This window comes from Psammomys obesus, unplaced genomic scaffold (assembly GCF_907164565.1).
Source record: "Psammomys obesus unplaced genomic scaffold, mPsaObe1.curated_primary_1811, whole genome shotgun sequence".
NCBI classification, from domain to species: Eukaryota; Metazoa; Chordata; class Mammalia; order Rodentia; family Muridae; genus Psammomys; species Psammomys obesus.
This window is the reverse complement of record NW_026596155.1, coordinates 4,777,650-4,805,390: the sequence shown is the minus strand read 5'-3', so window position 1 is coordinate 4,805,390 and position 27,741 is coordinate 4,777,650. Positions and strand designations below refer to the sequence as shown.

Sequence of the window (27,741 nt, the reverse complement as noted above, 5' to 3'; positions counted from 1 at the left end):
GACACATGGAATCCAGTTTTCTTATCCCAGACATTGTAAACAAGTGCAAGAAATACCTTCTTGATGAGAAGGGGCCCAGAAGGAGAAAGGAGGGGAGGGAGGGATGACGTAGTAGCTGCCCTCTATTCAACAAATGCACCCTCCTTCCCATAAACTGGGGACCTGTGCTCACATGTGAGAAAGAGAGAAGAACTTTGAAAGTGTGCACATGTCATTCTGTTCCCAGGAGAGAGCCCTACAACTCCGCAAAAGAGTCTTTGTTGCTTCCCAAAACACTATTTTTAAACTAAACAGTATTTAAATGTACTTGAAGTGACGTCCCTTGCTGTGACTGCTCCAGAACATGGTACTGTGTCATTTCAAGGAATTTCCACGATGCTGAGGAGGCTGACTTCATCTCTGTGCCCTCTCTCAGGGCATGGGAAGAAGTCATCATGACCTATGAGCCTGAGAATTCTGCCAAGAGGCTGAGAGTCGTGAGAATCTATCCTGCCAGCTTGTGGAATTCAATGGATACCAGCTAGTCACTGTATCTATGCCAGAAAGACACCACTGTACCCTTACTGTAAATGTGCCATGCTGGTCATTGTTGAGGTCCATAGGCATCATAGTTAATGTAGCTTTGATGATTGTTTTTCTCTGTTGGAAGCTTGCATGGCACCTTCAGGAAGTGGTAATTCAAGTCAGTTCCAGCTCAAAGTTCTCTGGGCCATTTCTGAAGCACATGGTGTCTTCAGCAATAAGGAATTGCCTTCTTACTCTGGGGGAAAGCCAAGGGCAATAGTAATAGGCCACATGTTATGGGAGTCTCTTGGACAATGCTGGACAATTAAAGAGAGGGCTTCTTGTGGCTGGTATTATTTGTGTTACGTGGTCTTTAGCTCTTAGAGGGAACATTGTCAGCCAGATGAGAAAAGTTCATTCAAACTATATTTATACACAGAATTCTGTGTATTGTAGAAATTTCAGTTTGTTTGTTTTAGGTAAATAGTTAATAGCACGATTCCTCAGAGCTTTATCAGTCATCTATATTGTTATTTTACTTTACTTCTCCTTCTTCTGTATTTACATCCCTCTTCCTCCCTAAAGAGCCCCTTTCTTAGAGGCCTGATCAGATCACTTGAACCTTGCTGTTGCTCCCAACAATCTTCTCACGCCCTCTTCCACAATGCTCCCTGAGTTGGGTATGTAAGTAGATCTATCCATCGGGACTGGGTCCACAGCTCTGCGTTTTAATTGGTTGCAGTTTTCTGTAGTGGCCTCCCGCTGCGGCAAAGAGAAGTCTCCTTGGTGAGGAGTGGAGATTAAACTTATGTGTGTAAAAGGACAAATGTTTACATCGTTGTTAGAGAGTATGCTGGCTTAGTAAAGTAGTGGTTGTAGGTTCACCAATAACCATGACTTTGCCAGCACTGAATAGTTACAGGTCTCCAGTACCGGGGCATGGTTTCCCTCTTGGTGCCAAAAGATCGAGTAATTTGCTGTGAGCTTGTGACTCCTAATAATGTGAGAAACTGCATCTATATTCTCACTGACGTGACCGCCCAAACATGAGCTGAACAGGGATGACACCAGCAGACACGACAACGCAACTGGAGGAAAGCCTGTGAGGCCTTCACTACAGGCAACGGAGGAATGCCGAGAGAAGAGTACAGCGAACGGTTATCCAATACCAAACAGTCAGCCCTAAACACATATGTAGAGCTAACATTCAGACTGAGAAGGTTATATTTAGGGATATATATGTCTGTGCATATACGCATGCAATAACAGCTTATGAAAAAAAGAGGTCATGGATTTGAAAGAGAGCAAAGAGAGCAGATGGGAGAGTTTGGGGGGGGAGGAAAAGAAAGGGAGAAATGTCATTACATTATCATCTCAAAAATTAAAATATATATATGAACAAAAAGGGAAAGAGAGATACAGCATAGTTTTAAAATATTGGAGAATCAGCGCGCGTAAATATCCTAACCATCAGCATTACTATCGTGACTTTACCTAGGGACTCATCCATCATTATTGATGAAAAGCTTGAGCTTCCTCTAGCCTGTCTCACTGTGTGTTCTTAAGTCACCTCCTGAAGGGAAATTATCAACGCAGTGAAGCATCACCACTGTGCATTAAAAGCTTCATCCAGCGAGCTCAGAGACCACATGGGCAAGTTCTCTGCATACTTACATGTACTTTAAGGACAACAAAAGGGCCCCGAGTCGAAGTCTCACATTAGAAGGAACAGATGAACACAGCCACATATATCTCACAAAACTATCACTAACAAAAAGCAGATTTCCTTTATATGATCACATACGCCCCAAACCAATACTCTTTGGGGTTTACTTTGTGTTGTTTTTGTTTTTCTTGTTTTTGATTTGAGACAGGGTATCACTGTATAGCCCTGGCTGGCCTGGAACTCACCTTACAGATGAAGCTGGCCTTGAACTCAAGAGGGGTACATCTGTCCCTGCCTCCTCCTAAGTGCTGAGATTACAGGGATATAAGTACAAAATGAGTACATAGTTCTCTAGATTTCTTGGTATGTTGGCACAAGAAGTCCCTTGAGGACCATTTTCTGCCACTAGTCACACACACCAACACACACCCCACAGATGTCAGCTTTAGTTGAAGAGCATGGGGTGGAGATGTTGTCTAGGGAAAGCACAAGTAAGCATGTCCTGAAGCCTGAGTGGAGCTCGAGATGTGCCCTAGAGTGAGTCATTTCATGTGTTAGCACCTTTGTTTTTCTTCACACATTAGCACTAAAAGATACCTTATAGTAGGATATACTCAGCCGATAATCCACAATGACTAGATAAACGCACATACCCGCAAGATGTTTCTAGCTTTTTTTTGCATTAATAATTAATAAAACAAAGGTTCTAACAATGTCATATTGTGGTGTGGGAGGGGAAGACCTTGGGGAAATTTCCACTTTGATCACCTAAGCACACCAGTCTCCCCAGCTATTGGCGAGCGCCTTATTTTTAATGCAAAGAAAATCCCGTCACAAATAAATCTTGAATATAAATATCCTTTTCAACCCCAGTAAAAAGGGAGTAAATAGATTGCTTGTCAGACCCACACAGTCCTAGAATGAGCTCACAAGACTTGATAGGCATGTACACAGTGATCCCATCAACTAATAAATGTGTCCGAGCCTTTACTACCTCACAGTTACTGTTTTACTGTTCCAAACAGAACCAGTGCTGTTCCTCCTCTCCTGGAGCTAATAGTGTAAGGGGAGGTGGGACCCGTTAAAAAATATTTAAAAGCCAGGGAGGGAAAGAAGTAGCAAAAGACCTAAAGACACACTGTGCAGGCGCCAGACTGCCAGATCCAGACTCCAACACCTACTACTGGAAGGGTCCCCTGCCGTGTCTGTAAAACCAAAATGTCTATAAATCAGCAATGGCACAGTTCCTTCAAAGAGCAGCTACAGTCATCAGATGAGATAATCCGTGTAAAGCACCAAGCCTTCAGAGGAAAGCTAGAGACAGGGGAGGCAGTTGGCAGGCTGTATGTTGGTAGACTTCGCACGGTTTCAATTGCCCTCGTCTCAAAACCTGAAATGCAGAAACATTTTGAGCACTGGGTGATGACCGGGAGACAGATTCCACATCTGACTTCATGTCGTCTGCTTTGAGGTTCGCTCCTTGAGCCCTAGAAGCCCTGCCCAACCATCCATCTCTGTCCCTTTTATGAGAACTTCATTTAAAGACCACCTTACCGTTTCCTCATCCCTCTCAGTCCTGTACTCGGCACAACCCAATTTTTATGTGCACCCTTCTGACCTCCATAAAACCATCAGTGGCCTATGGCATTAACTTGTCCAACAGAGGGATGTGGCTCATGAAAGCAACAACATCTTACACTACTCACAGGGTTAACACTACACTCGAGAAGGCATAGAGCTGCCCTTTTCATCATGGCTCATGTCTTCATTGCGCCTGGGTCATAACAAGCTGAATGGAGAGTGAGAAGTCCCTTAATGCTTCATGCCAGCTGTGCCACATTTGGAAAATGATACATAATTCTCGACATCACTAACAAAAGCAACCCCCCCCCAAAAAAAAAGATAGCTTCATATAAAATCAGTGACTGCAACAGCTAATACAAAATCTAGAATGTGCCGGACATGTTGGAAGTACTTTATATATATATATATATATATCGTTTCATATACTATATCAGGTTAGTACAATTACTAGTTCCATTTTAAAGACGGCAACATTGAAGCATCTGCAGGTGTATAACCAACCCAAGTATGCAGTGATAGAGCCACATTTCAAAAGCAAATCTACACACTCCTTGCTCATACGAATCAACCATATCAATGACCTATCAGTAATAATAAAGAAAATATTAGCTTGGAAATGGGTTGGGGGAAGACTCAGAAGGAAGCATGTGAGCTGGTCCACACTTAAATAAGCAGGTAGCAATCACAGGAGCTGGCTAGGTCAAATGGTTCTAATTCTCTGACTTGTCTCACTAGGGAACAACCAGGCTCAGAGAGGTCACTGTCAGAAGAGGACAGAGGTCCAGCTATAAATAATATCAAAGCTAGTCCCACCCTGGGAAAAAGGTTAACCTAACAATCCCCTAAAGTCTCTTTATTCACTGAGATCTGTGGTTCTAAAAATAATACATGGTCCTCATCCTAACAGCTTACAACCTGCTTAGAGAATAAGGCAAACACAGCAAAACTCAGGAAAGATAAATCACTTAAAAAAAAAATCTATCAAAGTAATAAAAGGGAGTAGGTCCTCACATTCCCTCTAAAGACAAATACCTCTACCTACTTCCTTACTGAGCAATATTAAAGACAGAAACCACACAGCACAGAACACCATGATATAAATTCCTATGAAATGCCAAGTAACACATTAGCCATAAGCCAAGTCTTCATGTACCTGCTTTTCCGTTTCAATTGATAGTGTCAAAGAATTTATTTGACTTGTCTGGACTGTGAAATCACTTCTCCTCCTCTACCGGAAGGGCAGGATCTAGTTAAATTGTAGATTAAAGAGGTGGATCAAAGTGACCCCTGGCCCTCAAAGCCAGGAATTAGCCACGCCATGGTTGCAGGCAGGCTGCAGAGGTGATCTATCAGATGTGGGTGAAGCTAATCCTTTTGCAAAGCATGACAGCTTTCTCAAACCTGACTGTGGCAAATCCAAACCAGATTTTTATGCTATATGAACCAGTTTCCAAAATGCAAAGTCATTTTGCTATTGTATTGAGCTTATGTTTTACAAGTGTCACACTTGCAATCAAAGATATCGAAGCCTGCAGTTCAGTGTGCACAACGGGCGGGCCTGTGCTTCCCTGATGTATAATAAAACCCTAGATATGGAAGTAGATGGAGTCAGTGTTTCTCTATAACAAAATGTGGTCAGGCAACAATTCCCACATCCTTAAAGTGAGCCTTACATTTCATCCCCTAAAAGTTGCTCACAGCATGCTACCAGACCATCCTCCAAGAGCGCAGCTTTTCAGTTAATGCCACCAAACCGGAAGCAGGCAGTCCTCCGACACTGTGCGGCCACAGGCCCGCTTCTTACCTTTTTGTAGTCAGATGAGGACTTCTCGCCAGCCAGTGTGCTAAAAATGGTGCCCTGAAAAACAGGAAGGACACAGACACATCAGACTTCAGAGTGGAGGACATGGCCTTGGCTTCTGGTCAGACGGCTTCTCACGCCCGGTTGCCACAGACTCCCCTGCATTAAAATGTGTCTGATCCCCTGGCATTCCCAAGGTCACCGTCCTTAGGTAAGACCATTTGTTACAGGCAAATGAGGAAATGACAATCACCTTCATTTCACAGACTGGTACTAAGCTCTGGAGCTTTTTTTCCTCAGTAAGAGAGGCTATGCAATGGTGCTACAGCTTGGCATTGCTCTCCTGCTTTTTTCCTGAGCGCAGTCACTCTCCCTGTGGCTGACTTCTTCCCTGTACCTGTTGGCATGTGCATTTTCTTGGCATGATGTGCTGTTTGCAAGGTTTTCTAGCATCCAGTGTTAGATAGAAATTTGGACGCAAGGTTGTTCCTCTTGAACAATCCCACAAATCCACACGTGGCCATTGCTAGCCACACAAATGGCTTGGGGTTGCACTCTACTTTTTAATCTCTGTACAAAACTAATGTACATTTTTAATGACTAAGTCTCCTTTGTGGCTTATTCTCTTGAGCTAGCCAATAGTGAAAAGAAAGTATCCAATGAATATGCATAGGATAGATGCAAGATTGATAACAGGAGAGCAGCTGCTCTCCTTACCCTATGACACCCTTCTGGAAGTCTCTGCTGGAAGGCTGACTCCACATACTAACGCTGCAAAGTGAAGTTCGTGGAGAAGAAGGGAGAAAGGTGAACGATTCCTACATATAATGGCAAAGCACATCATTACTCGGCACTTAGACACTGAGAACGGTCTACCCACTTGTGTGGACTTTTCTCCATCAGGTCTTTCAACATCAGGAGCAGATTGTTCTCTGATGCAGGGAAGGTGGGGCATGCTACCCACCTCAGGATGACCCGCTGCACTTCTGAGTTCTATCTACCTGAGCCAACAACATCCTGGTTCGCCTGTAACGGGAACCTGTCTCAAGACATTTCTAAACATATCCTGGGCACAAAACTGGCCCTTGCCGAAAACAGCTGGTCAAACCTCTAACAGGGCTGCAGAAATGACGCCAAATTCCATGGGTGAATGCAATGAAATTTTGCCCAGGAAACAGAAGTCTGGCGGCAGAATTTCTCTGCCCACTACTGACTTCACGTGTCATTCTCTGTTCTAACTATCAGTCAGGGTCTGGGGAAGGCCTAAACTCCAGCTATCAAAGACTCCAAGTGGGGTCTTAAGGACAGCGAATGCATCATTAAGCCCAATATATACCAGCAGCTCTGTGGGCAAAAGAGCTTATTGCACCAACTGGACAAACTGAGGAGGGAAATGTCCAGATCCCACAGTAAAGGAGAAAACTAAGTTCTGAAAGTTGACCTATGACCCCTACACATGAGCTGTGGCAGGCATGTGCCCACATTCTGACGCATCATACACACTTACCCACCCACCCACCACCATACACACAGATACACACACACACACAGAGCAAATTACAATATGTCTTTTTATATGGGGGATGTGCACGTTTGGGTGTGTGCACCCGGAGATCATAGGTCAGGTGTTTCCTTTGATTGGTCACCATGCTGTCTTTTGAGATGAGGTCTCTCTAAGCTTGGCACTCATCAATTCAGCTAGGCTGCCTGGGCAATGAGCTGCAGAGAGATCTGCCTAGCTCAGTCTCACCAGGCGCTGGGCTTACTGACATGCACCACTGAACCTAGATTTTACATGGTGCTGGCGATCCAAACTCTGGTTATCGGGCCGTATGCAAGCATGTTACAGCCTGAACCATCTCTAAAGACCCAAGGAATATCTGAAACTTCAGACATTAGTGCCATAGCCCCAGGAGAAATGGCCCACAAAATTAAACAATACCATTCTGTTTCTTTAGAACAGTCCCAGGTGACTGCTCAGAAATGCACTTGGAGAAGAAAACAGAGTCAGAAATGGGCAAATGAAGCTTCTCTTTCTCTCTCTCTCTCTCTCTCTCTCTCTCTCTCACACACACACACACACACACACACACACACACACACACACAAATCATATGACCGGCTGTAAATGCTCTATTTGTAGAAACAGCTTCAGTCATAGGACAATGCAAAGTGAAGTCTTAATACCTGGAAAGAGTATAAAAGACGAGTGGCATGGATCAATGATAGTCCATAGCCTTAATTTAGCTGCTTTCTAAGGAGATTTTTACTTATACGCTTGGTCAATTCGATTTCATTCCCTTAAAAAGACTCTAAGTGGCATCCAGTTTCCTAATTGCAGCTATTGTGAATAGCTTTGGGTGGGCTTTCTGAACCTTCCCATAACATGCTAGGCTTAATTACTGAAATGGAAGACTCAAAGCATGGTAACCTTCTCACGCTGTGACCTTCTTGATTACTGCATCAATATTTTCCTACAGAAGGAGAGGCTCCTAATGAGTCACCTCCACGCAAGTTTGCATAATGCCATAATGCCGTGTTAGTCACATCCCACAAGCACAGTGAAGCACAGTATCATCTTAAAATCCCCAGCGTCCAGCCTTGTTCATGAGATGACCTGCACAGAATAGAGTGTTTCCCCAAATACACTTAGAAAGTAAAGCCTACATGTATTTATGCGTTGATAGATGAAAGGTTCCTTTAGGATCTCTGCTTTTAGCATTTGGCTTCACCTCATTACAGGCTTCCGTGCACGGGTCGTTACAGGAAAGGACACTGGAAATTTCATGCTTGTGTTTCATTAGTCTCTTATATCTTAAGGGAAATAAATTTATCACATCTACCCCCCAAGAACAGATTTTTTTTGGTATCTTTTTCTTTAAAAGCCTAAATAAATAAATTCAAAAGCAGATCTTGATTGGAAGAAAGTAAAGAACCTTAGGTCAAGAGGGCACTGGACACTTGTGGTGAAGGAAAAAAGATCTGAAGACACAGGTCACAGGTTAGATTCCCTACAGAGCGAGCTGTGAAATGGAAATTACATGCAAGGGGTATTCTTGGTGTGTGTGGAAGGGAAAGGTCACGGGATGGAGTAGGGGATAGCAGTGAGCTGAGGTGCACGTTCAACAGAGGTCAGCCAACCTCACAGAAGCTCTGAAGACAGGAGACATTCAGTGCAAACATGGAGACACGAAGCTCTGCCCTAGAAAGCACTGCCTGTTTTGCTGGGTCCACGACTCTTTGTATCTCAGAGTTGACAGCCCTCAACTGGCCGCAGCTCAGAGATCTCTGTGGAAAGTGGCCGAGCCCACTATATTATACTCTATTATAAAATGCTTTTGCTTAGGACAGACCTGGCTTGTAACTTATTTATTATAGTTAATCATGAATTCTTATTATTGATTAACATTTGCTGGTCTTTCACAATCTCTTAGAAAATCAAAAGTGGACCACCTGCCAGGAGCCGAAGTCCTGGCTCTTGTCCCTTCTTAACATGGTCCCTTGTTGACCTTGGGGGCCTTTAGCTCGCCATTCTGAAATGAGAAATCCTATATTCTTTTTCTTTTAGGGTCATAAGATCATTTACTAATATGAAGGGGAGCCTGATTCCATCAGGCACAATGTTTGGAAAATATTAAGTATAGTAGCTACTTTGTTTCCCCATCTGATAACAGAGGAACACCCAACAGGATATCATGGACACCTCTCCTTATCTTTTGAAGCAGAAGGGATTTTTATACATGCATTAGGAAGTTCTCCAGAGAAGACCCAATAGGTTATACAGAAACCTAGGCAAAAAAGACATTCTGCAGTTTGACTTGTTTTGCCAAGAGGGCTGAGGAGTCCCACAAGATGACATCTTCAGGCTAAAGAACCAACCAGGGAAGCCAAAGGTGTATAACTCAACCTAAGAGGAAGGTCTGAGAATTACAAAGCCCCACAGTCTAACTGCTCGGAGGTCAAAGATTTCCTAAGAACCCTGTGAAGGAGAGAGGGTCTCAGTATAAATTTTAGAGTCCAAAGAAACCAGAACCATGAGGAGCTTCGATGTGTGAAAAGAGATAAATATGGATGACCCAGCTGAAGGAGAGAGACACTCTTCCTCACCTTTTTGTCTATCCAGGCCCTTAGTGGGTTGCACAATGCTGGCCACACTAGGAAGACAGATCATCTCAGTCTTCTGCTTTGCATGATGATTCTTATAGAGAATGCCCCCAAATAATGTTCTGTCAGTATTAGTACATCCATTTGCCCCATCAAGTTAAACCATCACAAGTGGACCGAAAAGGGAACATTCAGAAAGGGGATTTCCTTCTGACTCAGATGCATTAACACAGCGAATTAAAGATTATAGTGCATAGACTTGTCTCTCCTCATAACATTTAAAATCATCTGAAGAAACAACTATCTAGGCAGAAGACACCAAGACCCAGAAGAGAGAATAATTTAGGTTTTTTTTTTTTTTAATGAGTCTAGTTAATTCTTGGTTAAAGAGACCACTGATGAAACACAAGTAATTAGTGGGGATCCATCCAGCTTGAGTGAAGAGAGCCTGGAAGTTGAGATGCTCACCCCATCCTCTGTCGGAAATGGCCTGCAGCAGCAGAACAACTGGAAGAGATGCTGCGTGTCCCATAGTTCCCTTCCGGGGATTATCATAGCCCTGTTTATCCATCTCTGTTAAATGAGGTTTATAAAGAGAAACTGAGAAACTGTCCTCTGCCACCACCAAGCTATTTCTTCCATTCAATGCCCATAAATATTTTTCAAACAGCAAACATCTGAAACTTACTTGAGTAATTTGGAACAGCTCAAGTTATTAGATTATAGAAATTAAAGTATTCAGAGGATGGCAACATTACGGAATCATTCCATTCCCTGCACGCTCATGTGTGTCTGTGAACAGGTGTGCTTCTCACTCTTAGCCGGATACCACCACACAGGGGCCAGCTGGCTTTGGTGAAGGGTCAAATGCAATCAAAAGCTAAGAGCCTTTTAAGGAACAGCACCTGAATAAAACACATCCATTTGAGACCTCCAATCTGCACTTCACAGGTTGAGGGGATGGTTTCTCACTTGTTGGCTGATGTCAAGGCTGAGCCTGTTCCTATCGCTCACAGCTCGAAGTCTCTTACATTTAAGTAAGAGACTGCATGCCACTTGGATGTTCTCTTAGTAAGCTGATCCTTGGGTCTCTCCACAGAATACACATTTCCAGGGCGCTTTCGTGCTTTAGAATAAAGTTGACACATATATGCTTTAAAAACGGCATATCCTTCAGGCAAAGTTCAGCACTTGCATTTTTTAATTTCATAATTATAAACACCAACCAAAGGAGGAAATTTTCCACGCCCAAATAAATGATAAAATTACAGTGTTCTCTTGTAGTCCGTGAATAACTGAAAATTTCAATTAGCCAAGTGAAAAAGCCATTGAATGTGCCAGCAGGATTTATATACCAGACTAATGACCATCATCTGCATCCTATTTAGCTAATGAAGGCTTGGAACACTTGTGGATAATTAAGGGAAAGCTGATGGGAGGAAATTCGAACCATGGAAAGATCAAATCTATTTATGTCTGCATTTAAAACTAAACATACTTAATAGGTCATTCAATCAAAGCATAATGCCTTCTCATCTGGTAGGAGATAGATGCTCATAAGTTATGTAGCCAGCATAGCCTGCAAACCCCAAAGTCGTTCTTTCTTCATTCATTCAATATTTAACTGCTCCCATGTGCCTCTGATCTTGTGGGTTAGCACGCCAGCACCGTGATTCCCTTAATGCTACTTTTACCACCTCTCTTCTCCACCACAAGGTTTCTTTCTCTGCCATGCTTTTCTGTTTTTTATAGAAGCTACCACCCAAGTATCATGACAGACACAGCACGGCTGCAGTCCTGGGGCCTGAGGGGAACTACCATCTACTTGCGTACCATGAGGAACACAACAAAGCTGCAGTCCAGGGGCCTGCTGGAAACTACCATCTGCACAACATGGCTGTAGTCTGGGGCGCTGATAGTGGCCGTACAGATGTGCAGTGGCTGTCTGGATCTTTCTCAGTCCTGGAAGAAGCCCTCAGAGGCAGGCGCCAGGCTCATGAATAGATTTTGTACACTGAGGCATAGAAGGAGAAAGACAAAACCCTGACACCCAGGAGCAGTTAGAACAGGACTCGTCCAATTTCACCGAGTAGCATCCCCGTCACATCATCCAACTGTTATTAGACTACTTGAGTAGGGAGTGTGTTAAAGCTCACTCTCAGGATGCCATCACCGCCCCTAGCAAGTCTGTACTTAGCGGAGGTGATGCTTAACAACCTGTAATTCTAGGAACTACTCCTATGCTGAAAAATATGGCACACGGTGCTTGTAAGCCATGCTTTACATGTAGTGATTGTAGTGATACCGTTTACATATTAAATTATGCATAATATAATAACATGACATAGCTAAAAACAAGGAATACAGTGAAATTTTTTAGGTTACAAAACCCTTCCCTAAAATAATTTAAAAAAATGATTCTTTCTAATGTGACAAGTGTATTTAGCAACTAGTTGTGTTTAATTCCTCTATAGCTAATGGAATTAAAAAGAAAGCCTGATTTTCAAAATCACTGCCTCAAAGGACTAAGACTCATTTGAACCACAAAAGTAGTCCTTGCTATTGTAATACTCTGAAAGCTGAATGCTCACTTATCGAAGAAGAAGAAGAAGAAGAAGAAGAAGAAGAAGAAGAAGAAGAAGAAGAAGAAGAAGAAGAAGAAGAAGAAAAAGAAGAAGAAGAAGAAGAAGAAGGGAGAAGAACCACCAACAACGATGGTGTTGAAACTAGAAGAAAACTATAAAACGATAAAGCCTCATCCATGACTCATCTGCCTCTTTGCCTACATTCCATACATTCTAATCTCATATTGCCCTCTCTGGCCTCCTTTCTAAATTTTAAACTGTACCCACACTTAGACCTATTTACCCAGCCTATATCTATTATAGGCTATGATCTGAATATGAGGGTGAACACTATACTTTTCTTCTGAGAGTAGGTCACTTTATTCAAGAGTATATTTTCCAGGTTCACCCATTTTCCTGCAAATTGCAGTATTTCCTTTTTCTTTCCAGCTGAATGATTGTCCCCAGGTGTATGTGTCACATTTCCATTATCCACTCATCAGCTGATGGACATCTAGGCCAGTTCTATTTCCTCCTATCCTAAACAGAGCAGCAATAAACAAGGTTGTGCAAATATCTCTGTGGTATAATATAGAATGCTTTGTGCATATACCCAACAGTTATATGGTGGCTATATTTTTAATATTCTGAGGAATGTCCAACTGATTTCCATAACAGCTTTATAAATTTGCATTCTCACCAGCAACAAATAAGGATTCCTTTTTACCTATAGTGTTTCCAACATTTTTTGGTCAGGTTCCTTGATGACAGCCGTTCTGGGTTACATATGGGTATCTCAAAGTGGTTTTGTTTTGCATTCCCTTGAAAACTGGGGATATTGGACATAGTTATTAGCCATGTATGTTTCTTCCTTTGAAAACTATCTCTTCATTTCATTAGCCCATTTGTTGGTGGACAATTTTGTTTCCTTGGTGTTTGAGTTTTGCATTTCCTTGTAAATTCCGGATATTGGCCCCAAACCAATAACAAAATTATATTAAATGAACACAAACTAAGAACATTTCCTCAAAAATCAAGAATGAAACAAGGATGCCCACCCCTCTCTCTCTCAAACACATTGCTCAAAACCTTGACTAAGCAATTAGACAATAGAAATACACAAATGGGATAAAAATAGGGAAGGATTAAAATGAACTGTTCTTATTTGCAGACAGTGGGTTCTATACTTAAAAGTCACTATAGAATTTAGTAGAACTTAACTTAAAAACCCTTTATATATAATACATAACTTACTATAAAGTTACAGGATACAAAATCAAGATTCTAAGAACAGTAGCCTTCTTATATACCAACAATGGACTCTCACAAAGAGAAACTGGAGGAAATTATCTCATCCACAGTAACTTCACAAAATGCATAGGAATAAACCTAACCAAGAAGAAAAAGACTTGCATGTTTGAGGCATTGAGAAAGAAAATCAGACACTAGAAAATGGAAAGACAACCATGTTCCTAATTGAAAGAATTAATAGCATGAAAATGGCTACCTTCCAAATTTAATCTGCAGATTCAATGTAATTAACTCATCAAAATTCCTTTCCATACCTCACATGTCTAGAAAGGACAACCTAAGAATGCATGTGGAAATACAAAAGACCACAAATAGCAAACGGCACAACCTTAAGAAGTAAGAACAAAGCTGGAGTTATCACAATAGCTGATATCCACTCCTACAGCCTCGAACTGGCATAAAAGTAGACAGACAATAGATAGACAACAAAACAGAATAGAGGACCCAGAGAGAGACCAGTAATGCTATGGCTGCTTTGTTTTTTGACAAAGAAGGCAAAAACATGCGGTCAGAAAAAGATAACTGATTCAATAAGTGGTGCTAGCAAAACAGAAAAACTCCCCTCAGAAGAGTGAAATTAGATCCAGATCGTTCATCTTGTAGTCAACATCAAGTGGATCAAAGGCCTTAATTTTAAACCCCCAATGCTGAAAATGCCAGAGGAAAACATACTTTTCAAGACAATGGGTAAGAAAGAACTTTATGAACAGGACTCCAAGGGCTCAAGAACTGGCTCCAAGAATCAACAGATGGGGTGACATGAAATTTAGGTTCCTGCACAACAAAAGAAACTAGGAGCAGAACAAACACGGGGTAGGGGGGAAAGAACAAGCACGGGGTAGGGGGGAAAGAATGTCCTTACCAGCTGTGATTCAGAGGAGGCTAAAGTTTCCTTAGCTAATGCATGTGCAATCTACAGCCTAGGGCAGTGGCTTCGCCTGTCCTAAGGTAGATTCTGTGATGAGAACTGCGATCACTGGATCATGCTATAAAAGTTATTTAAAACAAATGAAAAGTAGGACTGCGGACATGATTCAGTGAATAAAAGTTCTTGCCACCTAAACCTGAGGACCCGAGTTCAGATCCCCAATTCAGTGTCACCTGCCATTGTCCTTCCCAGCTCAAATGATAGTCACCTGACATAGGAAGGGCTAAAGGGAGAAGGGATTGAAGGTACAGGGGCAAAAGGGAGATGCCGAGGGTATAAAAAACAGTGTGGGAAATGTACGCTTTAAACAACAGAACCACATCAATGATTTTAAAGGATTATTACCCAACAAAATGAGGCATCAAATACTTCACACTCCGCTGTCCTTAGACAAATTCATTTACCAGTACTTACAGGTAGGTGACTTATCTTCCATACTGGATTGTAACCTGTGAATCCCAGGAGCAAGTTCTTAATTGTCTTCTCTATGCTACAGTTGAATACAGTGTTGGGGATAGGGTTGAAAGCAGAGGGGAGACTTCATAAAAGTTTGTTTACTGTATGAGGAGCAAGAGAAGACATAGAAATCAAAAGGAAAGAGGGAAGCACCAAGAGAAATAGGTAGGAGAAGAAAGAAAAGTAATGGTAACTGAGGGGAAATATTCCATAATGGGACAGAGTCTTAGGAATCAAATTCTACCCTCCTAAAAGAGAACCCAGCATTCTAGCCCATGCAAGTTTATTTGAAAATAGACTCTGCAAGTATCCCAATTAAGATGAGGCTATCCACTAGAGAGATGGCTCACTGGTCAAGAGTGCTTGCTGCTCTTCCAAAGGATCTGGAATTAATTCCCAGCATCTGCATGGCAGCTCACAACTGCCTGTAGCTTCTGGAGGATCCAACATCCTCCATACAGACATACATGTGGGCAAAACATCAATATACATAAAATAAAAATAAATAAATTATTAAGATGCGGCTACAGGAGTCAGCTCTAATCTAATCTGATTGGTGACCTCATAAAGATGGTAAAACTGCACACAGGCACAGAGAGGAAAATGAGGGGAAAACAACTGTGTGGTGATTTGACAGGATGGGGTGGCCACAAAGGAGCACTGTGGGTGACAAGCAGCGTGAGCCCAGGCAAGGAAGATTTTTATTACCCAGAGTTTCAGAGGAAATGACAGTACTTTGATCTTCTAGACTATAGAACTATTGAATTTCTGTTGTTTTAAGTCCCCCACAGTTTGTGGCATATTTTGAAGCAGAACTGTCTGTCTAATACAAGGACATTTGTTTTAGTGGTTGGTGATTTTCTAGTGTGAGGGACCAGACAGTAAATTTTTCAGGCTTTGAAGCCCATGAGGTTTCTGTCACATCTAATGAAGTATGCCACTATAGCTTGAAAGGGCTTGTACACTTACATGCAAGGAAGAAAGCTTGTCTATGTTCTAGAATAGTTTTCATGTGGCCTGAAATAATATTCCTTTCTCTCTCTTTTCTCAGATTATTTTAAAATGTCGAAATCACACTTGCCTCATTGCCCATACAAAAGTAGGCATGAGGTATGTTTATCCACCTTGAACATAGATCTGGGAATCAAAGAAAACCTAGGACCAGGCTGGGTTCCATCAATGATTCCTATAACCAGGTTTAGATATGTGCCTTTCTTCTTCCAAGGAGCATATCAAGCATTTTCCTGGCCACCTGGAAAGCTAATGAATGGATGAGCTCGTACCTTAAATACATTGTCTATAGTAACAGTGTTTGCCATGACACTATTGACAGCGTCTCATAGTCACAGAAATAAGCATCATTGTGAAGGCCAGAGTGATGGTCAACTAAATCAGGGCGAGGTGGACAGAAACACATGAGCCCTTCATCATCTACACCTTCAGTGAAGAGGACAAAGCTGTGATTAGCCACAGGACATTCTGAGGTAAAGACCACTTAAGGTCTGGTTTGACCCAGCCTATCGCTGGATCAAGAAGTTTTACTTCTAGGGGAGGCCTGCTGTTAGGAGGAGCCTGCTGTTGAGCACTGCTCTCTAGCTTCCTCCCTACATCATCCCAATAGGCATTCATCATCCGTTCACACGCTGTGGGCCATTTTCAGTCCATTTCTGTGGTGCCAACAGCTGACAAAGCCATAAATATTCCTGTGCACGCAGACACACCTTCACACTCATCACCATAAGGAGCTGGAACTCTGCCACCATGCTACCAGGGAGCTGGACGAGAGCTGACAGCCACAGATATTCAGCTCTGGTACAAGGTGAAGCCAAGGAAGAAAGGAAGAAAGAGAGAGAGAGAGAGAGAAAGAAAGAAAGAAAGAAAGAAAGAAAGAAAGAAAGAAAGAAAGAAAGAAAGAAAGAAAGAAAGAAAGAAAGAAAGAAGGGAGGAGGGAGGGAGGGACAGAAGGACAGAGGGAGGAAAGGAAGGAGGTAGGGACGGACAAAGGATGAAGAGGAGCTGCAAACCTCCCGAGAACTAAAACAACCCCCCTGAAGAAAAGTGTGGATCCCTTCTATCACCAAAGTCACTTGTCCCTAAAATGTAGACTCTGCAGAGAGTTAAGCACTCCATTTCCACCTCATCCCTAAGACTGTGCCATTTCCCACGGGGAAGTTCTGTCTCTCACAGAATCTGTATCCTTAGCCTACCAGTCTCCTCTCTGCTTCCTTCCACGTTCTCACATCATCACCACCAGCTTTCAAAACGGCAGAGGAGCAAGCCCGGCTCTTGACCGTCTATCCAGAAGCAACTTCCTAGCTTTCTTTTAAAAGCTGTTTACATGAAAGTATGGGTAGGGCCAAAGATTCCCTCCCAGGAACAGAGCAGCTCAGTGGAAGGGCAGTGAACTCAGATCCCAGCTCTGTGCCTCACGAGGACAAAAGTTCCAGCTTCAGTTCTCTGTGCCTGAACTCCCACAACAATATCTTCCCACAGTAGTATCTTCCCAGAGGTTTTCCAGGGCTTAACATGATGTCTTCTCCATGACAAAGGCCACTGTGATGATTTCTGAGAGTCCTAGACATGCACCTAACTCTGTCTCCAAGTACCTGTTCCTCAAAGTCACAGATGCCAATCAGGAATAGATCTGGGTACTAAGGCACACAATGGAGACTGTGGAGACAAAGGGAAAGCTACAGTTAGTTGAGACCTGAGTGACAGAAGAGCAAATGACTAAGGTCAGGGAGGCACTGCCTCTCGCTTCCTCAAATGACCTTTGGATTGTTTTATACTGGTAATGTCCATGTTCCTGCTTAAAGTTCAGGAAGAATGATGGACACTGTACAGACCTGAGAAGAAAAGAAAGTGACACAGATGATCATTTTCAACACACACACATTCACACATACACTTTCAAACTCACTCACACACACACACACTCACACATGCACACACTCACCCATGCACATATACTCACACACATACCCTCTCATACACACACTCACATACATGCACTCTCTCTCTCTCTCACACACACACACACACACACACACTTATACACAATGCTCAAAGGTCTGAAACACCTAGAAAAAAATTCAAGGGGCTTCTATACCCCTCCTTCTATAAAAGCATTATCTTTTCTGTGACAAAAGATAAAATAGAGAAAAATAACTTTCAACTTAAAAAAAAAAATCTAAAAGTGAGTCAGATAAAACTGAATGCATGATGCCATCATAGCACAGGGATTTAGACCTGAGAGGTGGGGGTCAGGCCCAAATACTGTGATGGATGAAAAGCCTCTCGGAGAGATGGGGATGAAACTATTGACAGTCTTGAGCAAGAAAACTGAAGGCACTGAGCTCTGGGAAGATTTTGTGTAAGGGAGTAAGTGTGGGAGGGCAGGGGGTACATTAGCAAATGTTTATAACCCGACACCCTTATTTTCATGGTAATTTTGTACCCTACTGTACCTAAATAGTATACTAACGCCTATAAGTCCATCCTCGAAGGGGGAAAAGGCAGCTGTTCATTTGCAATTCAAGTCACAAAATACTGTATAAATTGAGCAGATGAGGAAAAGAAAGGGGAAGAGGGCAAGGGAGAAAGACATTTCAGTAATCGCTGGCTATTACAAACCATTTAAATGGACACACAGTAAAGATCAACAGGAGGGGCTCCTATTCAAAGGCCTAGTGCCGTTGTTGGCAAATGAATGGTGAGCCACCATTATCTCAGGCTCTCCTAGTGATGGTTTGACAGGAAATTGATGGCTATATGATTTGACTGAACATCAGAATTATAAATAAAAAAGCTGGTCTTGCCCTAAGCACATTTCGTAAACAGTGCTCTAACAGATGCAGTCTTGCCCTAGTTGTTAACTACAGCATCTTCAGTTCTTCTGAGTTTGCCCCACCTGAACAAGATCTTCAAGAGAAATGTCACAGCAAACAGTTCTCTGGGGCTTGGGGAAATCCCCTGTCGATGTTGCTGCTGGTGGTGGTAGTGATGGTGAGGAGGATGATGTGGAAGCCAGACCAGACCAGAGCCTCATTCCTACTCAAAACGGCTCAGCAGCCTTAATTATTCCTTGGAGATCTGCTGGTTTGCTTTAAAGGCTCTTAAAGTAGCAAATATTTCTTAAAGATTGATTGAGCATGAACACATTCATCCGTGGCTTCAACCACTAGCCATGTAAGAGCCATGTCAAATGTGTTTGGCCATCCCCTTCTAAGCTTCAAGTTCATTGTTCCCAAATGTGCTCACTGGAATATGCCCTGGGCATCTCTGACTTGTCTAAAACTAAGCACATCGTATTTTCCTATCTTCTATCTTGCCTGTACCTTGGTTAACAGTGAATTCACTTAGTCACTCTTTCAAGCGCAGTGTCTTCTTTGACTCCACTATCCTCACTGATCACCTGCTGTTACATGTCACATCCTTGTTTTAGTTAGGGTTTCTGTTGCTGTAAAGAGACACCATGACCACAGCTACTCTTACAGAGGAAAACATTCAACTGGGGCTCGCTTACAGTTTAGAAGTTTAGTCTATTATCATGGCAGAAAAGATGGCAGCATGCAGGCAGACATGGTGCTGGAGAAGGAGCTGAGGGTTCTACATCCAAATCAGCAGGCAGCCAGAGGAGAACTGGATGGAACTTCTGAGACCTCAAAACCCACCCCCATGGTGACACACTTCCTCCAGGAGGGCCACAGCTCCGAATAGGGCTACTTCCTATGAGCCAAGCATTCACACACATGAGTCTGTGGACGCCATTCCTATTCAAACCACCACTACACTCTTAATTATGAAGACATGTTTCTCGTCACGTCACCACTTCCTTAGTTCAGATCCTTTCACGCCCTGCTTAATTTTCTGTCTTATTTTCATGCTGAATATTAACACATGAATACCCACCTAGAATAACTTGATTCTGTCCTTTGCCAACTCGGAGACTGCTTGCTGGCTCCCTGAGGTCATGTGTGTGATGTCCCTGATAAAAATGGAGGTGCCGCCAACTGTTGACACTCTGTGCCTTATTTTTTCAGGTATTTCGTATAGACAGCCACACCAAACTTGGCTCTCTGGACCAGCCAGGGACCCCTTCAGGCCTTGGGTGGACACAACCAGGTCCCCTCTGCCTAAAAACCTCTTCCTTTTCTCCTGGCAATTCTGGCTTCCTTCTACAAAGGTTTTCCCCAAGTGCTGTTAGCAATTTCCCTCTCCCTGGTCTTAGACCTAAAGCCCACCATTCTCACATATTCATAGTACTTTATGATTCAGTTAGATCCTGAAAACCTTGTTAGCTGGACTGAAAATTCACTGAGAACTAGTGAGAGCGATGCAGGCACAGCCTAGGTACATGGTAACTGGCCACTTGCTGTTCAATAAAATAGTGAATGAGTCACTGTTTTAATAGTTGAAGGCTGGTTAGGGATATTGCCAGCACCACCTTTGCATGGCGGTTGACACCACGGTTATGATTGAGATTTCCTAGGGAAATACGTAATTATAAGAAATTATAGAATATGACAAACGCCGATATTTATGAAAATGAAAAGCGAGGCGAGCTAGCTAAAGGAATTGAGAAACAGCAGATACTAGAGTGGGGAGAGGAGCCGGATGAAGAGTGTAGTCACACAGGTTAGCCTAGGACAGCATTTCCGGAAGGAAACCCTCTCCAGACTGCCAAACTGGGACTCAACCCCTTCTGTCTGCTCCCACCTCCTGCTGCACTTGCTTTAACTGCATGCCCTCTGTAGCACTCCTGGATTATTTCCTCAGGCCTCACTGACAAGACAACTTTTACATTTGACACCATGCGCAGCACGTACCTAGCGTGCAGCAAATATATGTTGGATGATTGAAGCCTATGGGTACGTACATGAATGAAATACTGCTAAGCAATCCCGTAACATAAAGATTAAAAGATACTTTTGAACTATCCCCAGTGCAGATACATAAAATACATTGGTTTCAAGCTGGAACGTCTGAGAATTTGGGATGAAACGAGGAGCGGGCCTTCCACCAGGAATACGGATGGATGGAGCTGAATAGCCACACACCTACTTCATGCGATGCTTTATTACCAGATAACATACAGGAATCACTGCCCCCTAAAAAGTGGAAAATGCATCATCTCAGAATTAGACCAGCAAATAGCATCAACCTGAAGCCAATGAACTAACATTATGTCTCGGTGATCTTAAAACTTTAGCTATTATTTCCCCTGTGTGTTATCCTATACCCTGGATTTAAGGGAGCATCAAAAAATAGGGCAGGATACTGTCATCAGAAGACCACAGCTTTCTGTTATAGGTGATGTGTTCGGGTGATAAATCTCCAGACAGAGGCCTCCGAGAGATGTTCTGACAGAGCGCTAAGGTTTTGCTCTCAGATTCACAAACAAATGGAGCTTCTATTAAGACCTGGAAAGGGAGAGCATTGGCACAGCCAAACCTAACAAATTCCCTCCTCAGGCGGCTGGGGACTTAGAGGGATGCTTTTCAGCAATTTGGTAGATGGCTGGAAATTGAGATTTAGCTACCCCAAGTCCTTTCTGAAAACAGTAACAATCAGGAAATCACTTTCTTCCATCTCTCATATTTCAATTTCCAGAATGTACCAGTAAGCCATATAACATATATGGGGACTGTCAGGCAAAAAGGATATAGGGAACAAACCGGCCCTGGTTCTCAGCCTCAGGCCTAGGAAAGTGCACATGAACGGAATCCTTTCCTTCTGGCCTTGGGACACATGTGGACTGTTACTAGAATCCACTGAACTTCATAAACTGGCTTTCTCAGAGATACTTGAAATAAATGTGTGTGCGCGCATTTGTGTTTGGTTTTGGATGCTTTACTTTTAGGGTTTATTTATTTATTTTTTCATTTATTTTCTTTTTAAGTTCAAGACATTTGGAGAACTGTTTCCCAACATGGTACATCAAAACACAATGTGTCCATTCTGTTTCTTGCAGAGCACAGTTTATTTTCCAGAGTATATATACCTTTGGGAGACTTCAAGACCCACTTTTCATCACAAACATTAAGGCTGGAATTCAGAACAATTATCACTATGTTGTTTAATCAAAGAATTCAACCTTTTGAAGGGCAACCATGAAACTGTTCAACATTGTCCAAAGAGGCATAAGTTCTACATGTTAGAAAATTTTCATATATAAAAGACACAATGAACCCTAGAATATGCATGCAAATTAACAGAAAAGATATAATTAAGCAGAAGCACAAAAATATTCTGGTTCAAAGATGGACCACAACGGCTTCACACAGCCACCAAATCTCTGCTCCTCTGTCTCTTCAGCTGGAAATGGGAACCAGCAAACTCACCGCCCAGTGTTTGAAATCTTAAATACGATTGTGGATGCAAAGCACACGGTGAAGGCACTCAGCAGACACAGCAAATGCTGCTCTCTTCCCTTCAGACTCTCTTAAAACCATACTTTAGAGGCAAGTCCATCTGTCAAACAATGCCAACAACATTTCGGATAAATTAAACTACTAATAAGTTAAGGCAGATACACCATCTCTCCACGCAGATACCGTACTTCATCAAATAAAAGACACATTGCTCATAGCCAATTTTGTTGCCATGACAACATGGAAGAAATACTAAAACATAAAAATGTGTGCATAGTTTCCTTAAATTGGGAAAATGCAGTAAGTGTCTACAATTTTAGATACAAACAAAGAAACTGTATTTCTTCTTGCAGCTTAGGCTGTCTTGTTGAGAGAGGAAAAAGTCAGGAAGACGTGAGCCAGAGGCAAGCAGTCGCTCCACTGGGAGTGCCTTTCCCTCCTGGTTCATCTGGCAACATCAGTAACAAGTAATAGTATCTGAGGAAAGGGAGTATCTGAGGAAAAGGTGTATCTGAGGAAAGCGGGTATCTGAGGAAAGAGAAGGTATCTGAGGAAAGGGGGCATTTGAGGGCTCACCTCTTTCTCTTAAGAACCATTCTTTATGTACTTCAAAATCTAACAAAAACTTAGCCAGAGGTTCTGACAGGTGAGGTGTGAAGGCCCTGAGAGAGCACTCCTGACCTCTTAGATACACGACCTACAGCGACATTTAGTGGTAATTCCCTGAACTACAACCATGTGTCTCCGAAGGGGTAGGACCACTGGTAGGAATTTAGCCAAATTCTCCCTCACCCCAGTCCTCCCTCACCATACTTGCACAAGGCAGAGGCAGAGGCAGTGGTGGTAGCGGTTAATATTGTTGCAATCTTATCTTTTTTTGTCCTTTGACTGTGTCTCTTTGACTTCATAATACAATCATAATGCTGAAAGAGACCCTAGGGATTATCAAATCTCGTTCTTTCACTTTAGATTATAAAAGGATGACTCAATATGGTAGCCCAAGGTCATGTGGCTTGGTAGTCTTATTCAGAGTCCTGAATGCATTGCTTTCTCAGCAAAATGACTTTGTTGTTCATAAAACACGGTCCACAGTATTGGCTCTACATACTTTCACCATGCTCACTGGGCACTTGGTAAGAAAACAGACATCGTGAAAGACTACTCAGAGTTCTGCAGAAGACTTGAGGTGAATTAGGGAGTGACGCACCAAAACCAAAGTAAATGAAAATTAATAGTCACCACTTACACAGCTAGGATGGATCTGCGTCCTACAGACTGTTGTCCCCTCTCAGTCAAGAAAGCTGGGGCAGAAAGAATTCTTATAATTAGAAAAAGCAAACATAACAGAAACCCTTAAAAACTATACAGGAAAGTTCAGTGTAATTGTAAACAGTGAGTCAGTTTAAAGAATAGTAAATTGGGCTCAATGACAAGTTGCAATGTTAGAACCGTGTTTGGAAGACATTAAAGAAAACAGGTATTGAAAAATGACACAAGGGAAAAATGACCAGAAAAAATAAGAAACTTGACCCATTACTCTCCACACTGGGTATCAAGAGAAAACATCTAAAACTGAAAAATAAGTAATACAAAGGTAACACAAGTGTAGAGATGGTTACAGAGAGGCAAATCCAGGTGACAATCAGAGAGAAGAGTTAAAGTAGGAGTCCCTGCTCATCAGGCACCAGTGTGTGGGGGGGCAGACAGACTACTGCTGTTTTAGGTTATGAGGTTCATAGAAAATCCAATGCCCTAAAATGTGTGCCTCTGCTATGTGACAAAACATAATGACAGATTGAAGAACTACAACACAACGAAGGCAAATCGCTTGAAGTTCTCACTTTCAAATTATATGTAGAAGAGACAATAATGTTTCACAAGCATCTCTGAATTAACAGCCTGCTTCACATAATGGTCTACTTACACCATTTATACAAGATACAAATCACCAAATACAGGACCACATTAAAATAGTTGCCTTGCACCTATAATTAAAAGAGTGGGCAGTAAATACACATTCATATACTTCTACCGAAATAGGAAGCATTTGTGGCTATATTCATCATTCTGTGTGTTTCTCCTCTTTGGCTGAGTCTTTGAACTCAGCAGCCAATATCACAGTGTTTTGGCACCGTGTGGCTGTTGTGATTCCGGATGACATCCCATCTTTAGGACCAAGGCCACTCACTCCTTGGTACTGGGAATGTTGGCAGGTAATGGAGATCTGATAAATCACTCCATAGGAATTACCTTCCAGCAAGACAGGGCAGCCTAGTCCAAGGCTACCAGCCATTTCCCCCTAAAACTCAAGATGGAAACATAAGCTTTGGGGCCTCTTTTTCTCCAGATGGGACAACTCCATATACTGCCCACCAACTCTGAACACCGCCAAGGAATAGCTGAGGCCTGTGTTGGGACAGCTTACCCCGCTTCCACCTGCCTTCACCTAAGTGTTGGTCCTGTCAAGGTCAGAGGAAGATGCCCAAAGATAGAGCACTCTATCAGCTTGCACAGGTTAAGCTGAGAGAGGCTCAGAAAGCCCCCAAAGCAGGAAAAGTCTTGTTTTGAGGGTTTCATCCTTTCTTCACTGAAGACTTCCATGTGACAGGAAAGAAATGTCCCACAGACATGACCAAAAGAGCCTGAGCAGGCAGGTCTTGTTACACCCCCTCGGCCCTCAGCTTGACTGCATCAGATCAGACCCCTTTGTCTTACCATACTTCTGCATGAGCGTCCGTCACAGCACAGTTTCCCCCAGCCTTGGTCATTCTCCGATGCAGCCTTGGTCATACAAACTTGCTTTGTGTATTCTCCCTGTGTCTTTGGTTGTGATGAGGAGTGACGACGTGATATGCCTCCATTCCTGTCATCTTTCCTGAGAGTGCTCCTAGCAAAACTCCCACGCTCCAGTCCCCGCCACTGTGCTTCCAGGAGATTTGACATTTGACCATCAAACGTGAGTCCTCTTACTCTTCCCCCAGGTATAACACCATCATCAGTTTGGTTGGAGCTTTAAGGAGAAAGTTCTGTGACTCTTTTCCCTTCCTTTATTCAACTTCCCTTTCAAAAGAGTTGTACATAGAATGTGTGCATTCCCACCAGACAATTCTACAGACCGCGCTGCAATTTGTCTTCAAGACGGCTCAAGTTTGCTTGAGCATCTGTTTTATGTACAGTAAAGGAGGGAGGAAAACACACATTGAGGCAATCAACACGCCATGGCTTCTTTCTTCCTTGGTGAATTTAAATTTCAGTAGAAGAAGCAAAGTGTATAATTGCTTTGCGCAGTAGAATGCATCAAAGGATTGAAAACGCTGTAGACGTTCAGAAGAGGTGATTCTGATTTGACTGGGGTGGAGATGAAGGGCTCTTTACAGCTCCTTCTCTGCTTAGCTCAGCTGGCCTTTCAACCTTAAGAGGCGGGCACGGTCATTTCACACAGATGTAACAGATAAAAATAAGGGCACAGAGGAGTGACGGGGACAGTGTTGGGGTACTGGCTACTCATCCAATTTGAACAGAGCGTTAAGGGATTAATGAGAAACGGTTAACAAGGAAAGCAAATGTTGGGAGTGTGGAGCTGTTCTGTTGCATGTACAAAACAACACGCTAAGGCCAGGACAGGAACTCTGAGCAAGTGCAGCGTCATTACACATCTGTGGCTATGCCACGAGGAACACAAGTGCCTGTGTCTCCAGCTCCAGGCCACAGCGGCAGCCATGGGGACCCCGCCTGGGGGACCACCCTGCCTGCGGCCCCTGCCTGCTGCAATAAGTTTGCTTTTCTCTCAGTTTTCTGAAGAAAGCTTGTAGGGAATCTCATTCAAACCTCTGCCAAGGGGTTGCTTCCAATACAGTAGTGCATTATTTTAACTAGTACATTAGTCCAGTCATCTTCGAGTGTTCCTAAAAATAATTTTTTTCTTACAAAATTTTCATAGTATTTTAATGCCGGAGTGTATTTCCAAGTCTATTAAATGTCATCTAAAGATATCTAAAAATGAAGTGCAGGAAAACCTGGTTAATTTCTGTGGATGGGTAGTCTCCTAACTCACTGCCTTTCTTGTTATTTTACACTTACATACTGAATTCAGCCTAAGCTCACAGACTGCAGGAAAACCCTGTTTCACACTTTGTTAAACAAAGTGTTGGTGAGTGTGGTGGCACAAGTCTTTAATCCTAGGACCCCGTGAGTTACAGGCCGACCAAGGCTACATGGCAAAAGCAAACAAGAGCTAAAGGGGGCTTTAGCCATTTTATCTCTTGATAATAGTTATCAAGTAGTTATCAAGTGATAGTGGTTATGGTCTAGCCCCAACAGTCAATTTGGTTTTTAGTGTTTCTTCTTTTTTTTTTTCTTGGTAATTTAAAAAATATTAACAGTTCTATGTAAGTTTTGACTTTAACACAACTCACACCTGTATAAAGACACTTCAAAACCTAACTTTTCTGTCCTAATGTTGATGTTTGAACATAAACTGATTTTCACTCTTTCATTTAACAACAACAAATATATATATATATATATATATATATATATATATATATAAGCAAAAAAATCAATCAGTTCCTATTATTAAATTAATGAATTTTCTGTGAAATAGATTTCTCATCAGACTCATGATGCAAAAAAAGAAACAAAGAAGTAAATTCCTAGCTCTCAAATTGTAACTCTTAAATCAAAACATTATGGGACCTAATCTTGTTAATCTTTATTCAGTGGGAAAGGAAATGTATGAAATGAGATAAATATGCTAATGGGGCGAGTGTCTAACCGGCGTAATCCTGGCTTTAGTAGATGTTAGCTCCCTGGCACTTGCTCTCTCTTCTATCCCACCTTGCAGATCTTGTGCTCACTAATCATTCCCAAGTGTTAACCCTCTTTGCACATCTTCAAGAGTGCATTATGTTTACAGACCATCAATTACACTAAACCAACGTTACTCTTCCTTTCAGCCCAGTGGTACAGTAAGGCTTAAAGAAGGATACGATTGATAAGACTAAACATACATCACAAGACTTACAGCTAGCTGCTGAATGATAAAAGCTGTCATTATCTACAGTTTTAAGAGAATTTAGAACTGGAAAATATTAAGACAACCATCAGTCGGATATCTAAACAATGATGAAATTCCTTTCGAACACAAGCAAGACAGAAATGGAAACCCAGAAAGAGGAAAGCTAAATTTCGATTAAATGATTAAAAAGAGATGCATTTGAGAAGGGCACTGATCTATTCAACACCAGAAGCAACAGCAAGTAGCTCGGACAAGATGGATCTGGGTGATGGAGCGGTCCAGCGTCCATGCTCCAGCTGACCTTGGACTAGTTTCAATCTGGATGATGGGGCTGTCCAGCATTTGTATTTTGGCTGACCTTGCAGAATTTGTTCTCCTGCTGGAATCCCTGCCCACCCACCCCTGTTTTCCACCATGGAGGAACCCAGGACCT

General features: G+C 42.4%; 1 protein-coding gene across 3 annotated transcripts in view; it reads right to left on the bottom strand.

Moving 5' to 3' along the window:
- Positions 1–27,741, bottom strand: part of Rasgef1b (RasGEF domain family member 1B) — a 494,986-nt gene that overhangs the window by 313,151 nt on the left and 154,094 nt on the right. For all 3 annotated transcript variants that reach the window (XM_055594536.1, XM_055594537.1, XM_055594538.1), the window contains one exon: positions 5,559–5,612. In XM_055594536.1, the coding sequence (XP_055450511.1) occupies positions 5,559–5,612 (54 nt within the window). The remainder of the gene's footprint in view (positions 1–5,558; positions 5,613–27,741) is intronic.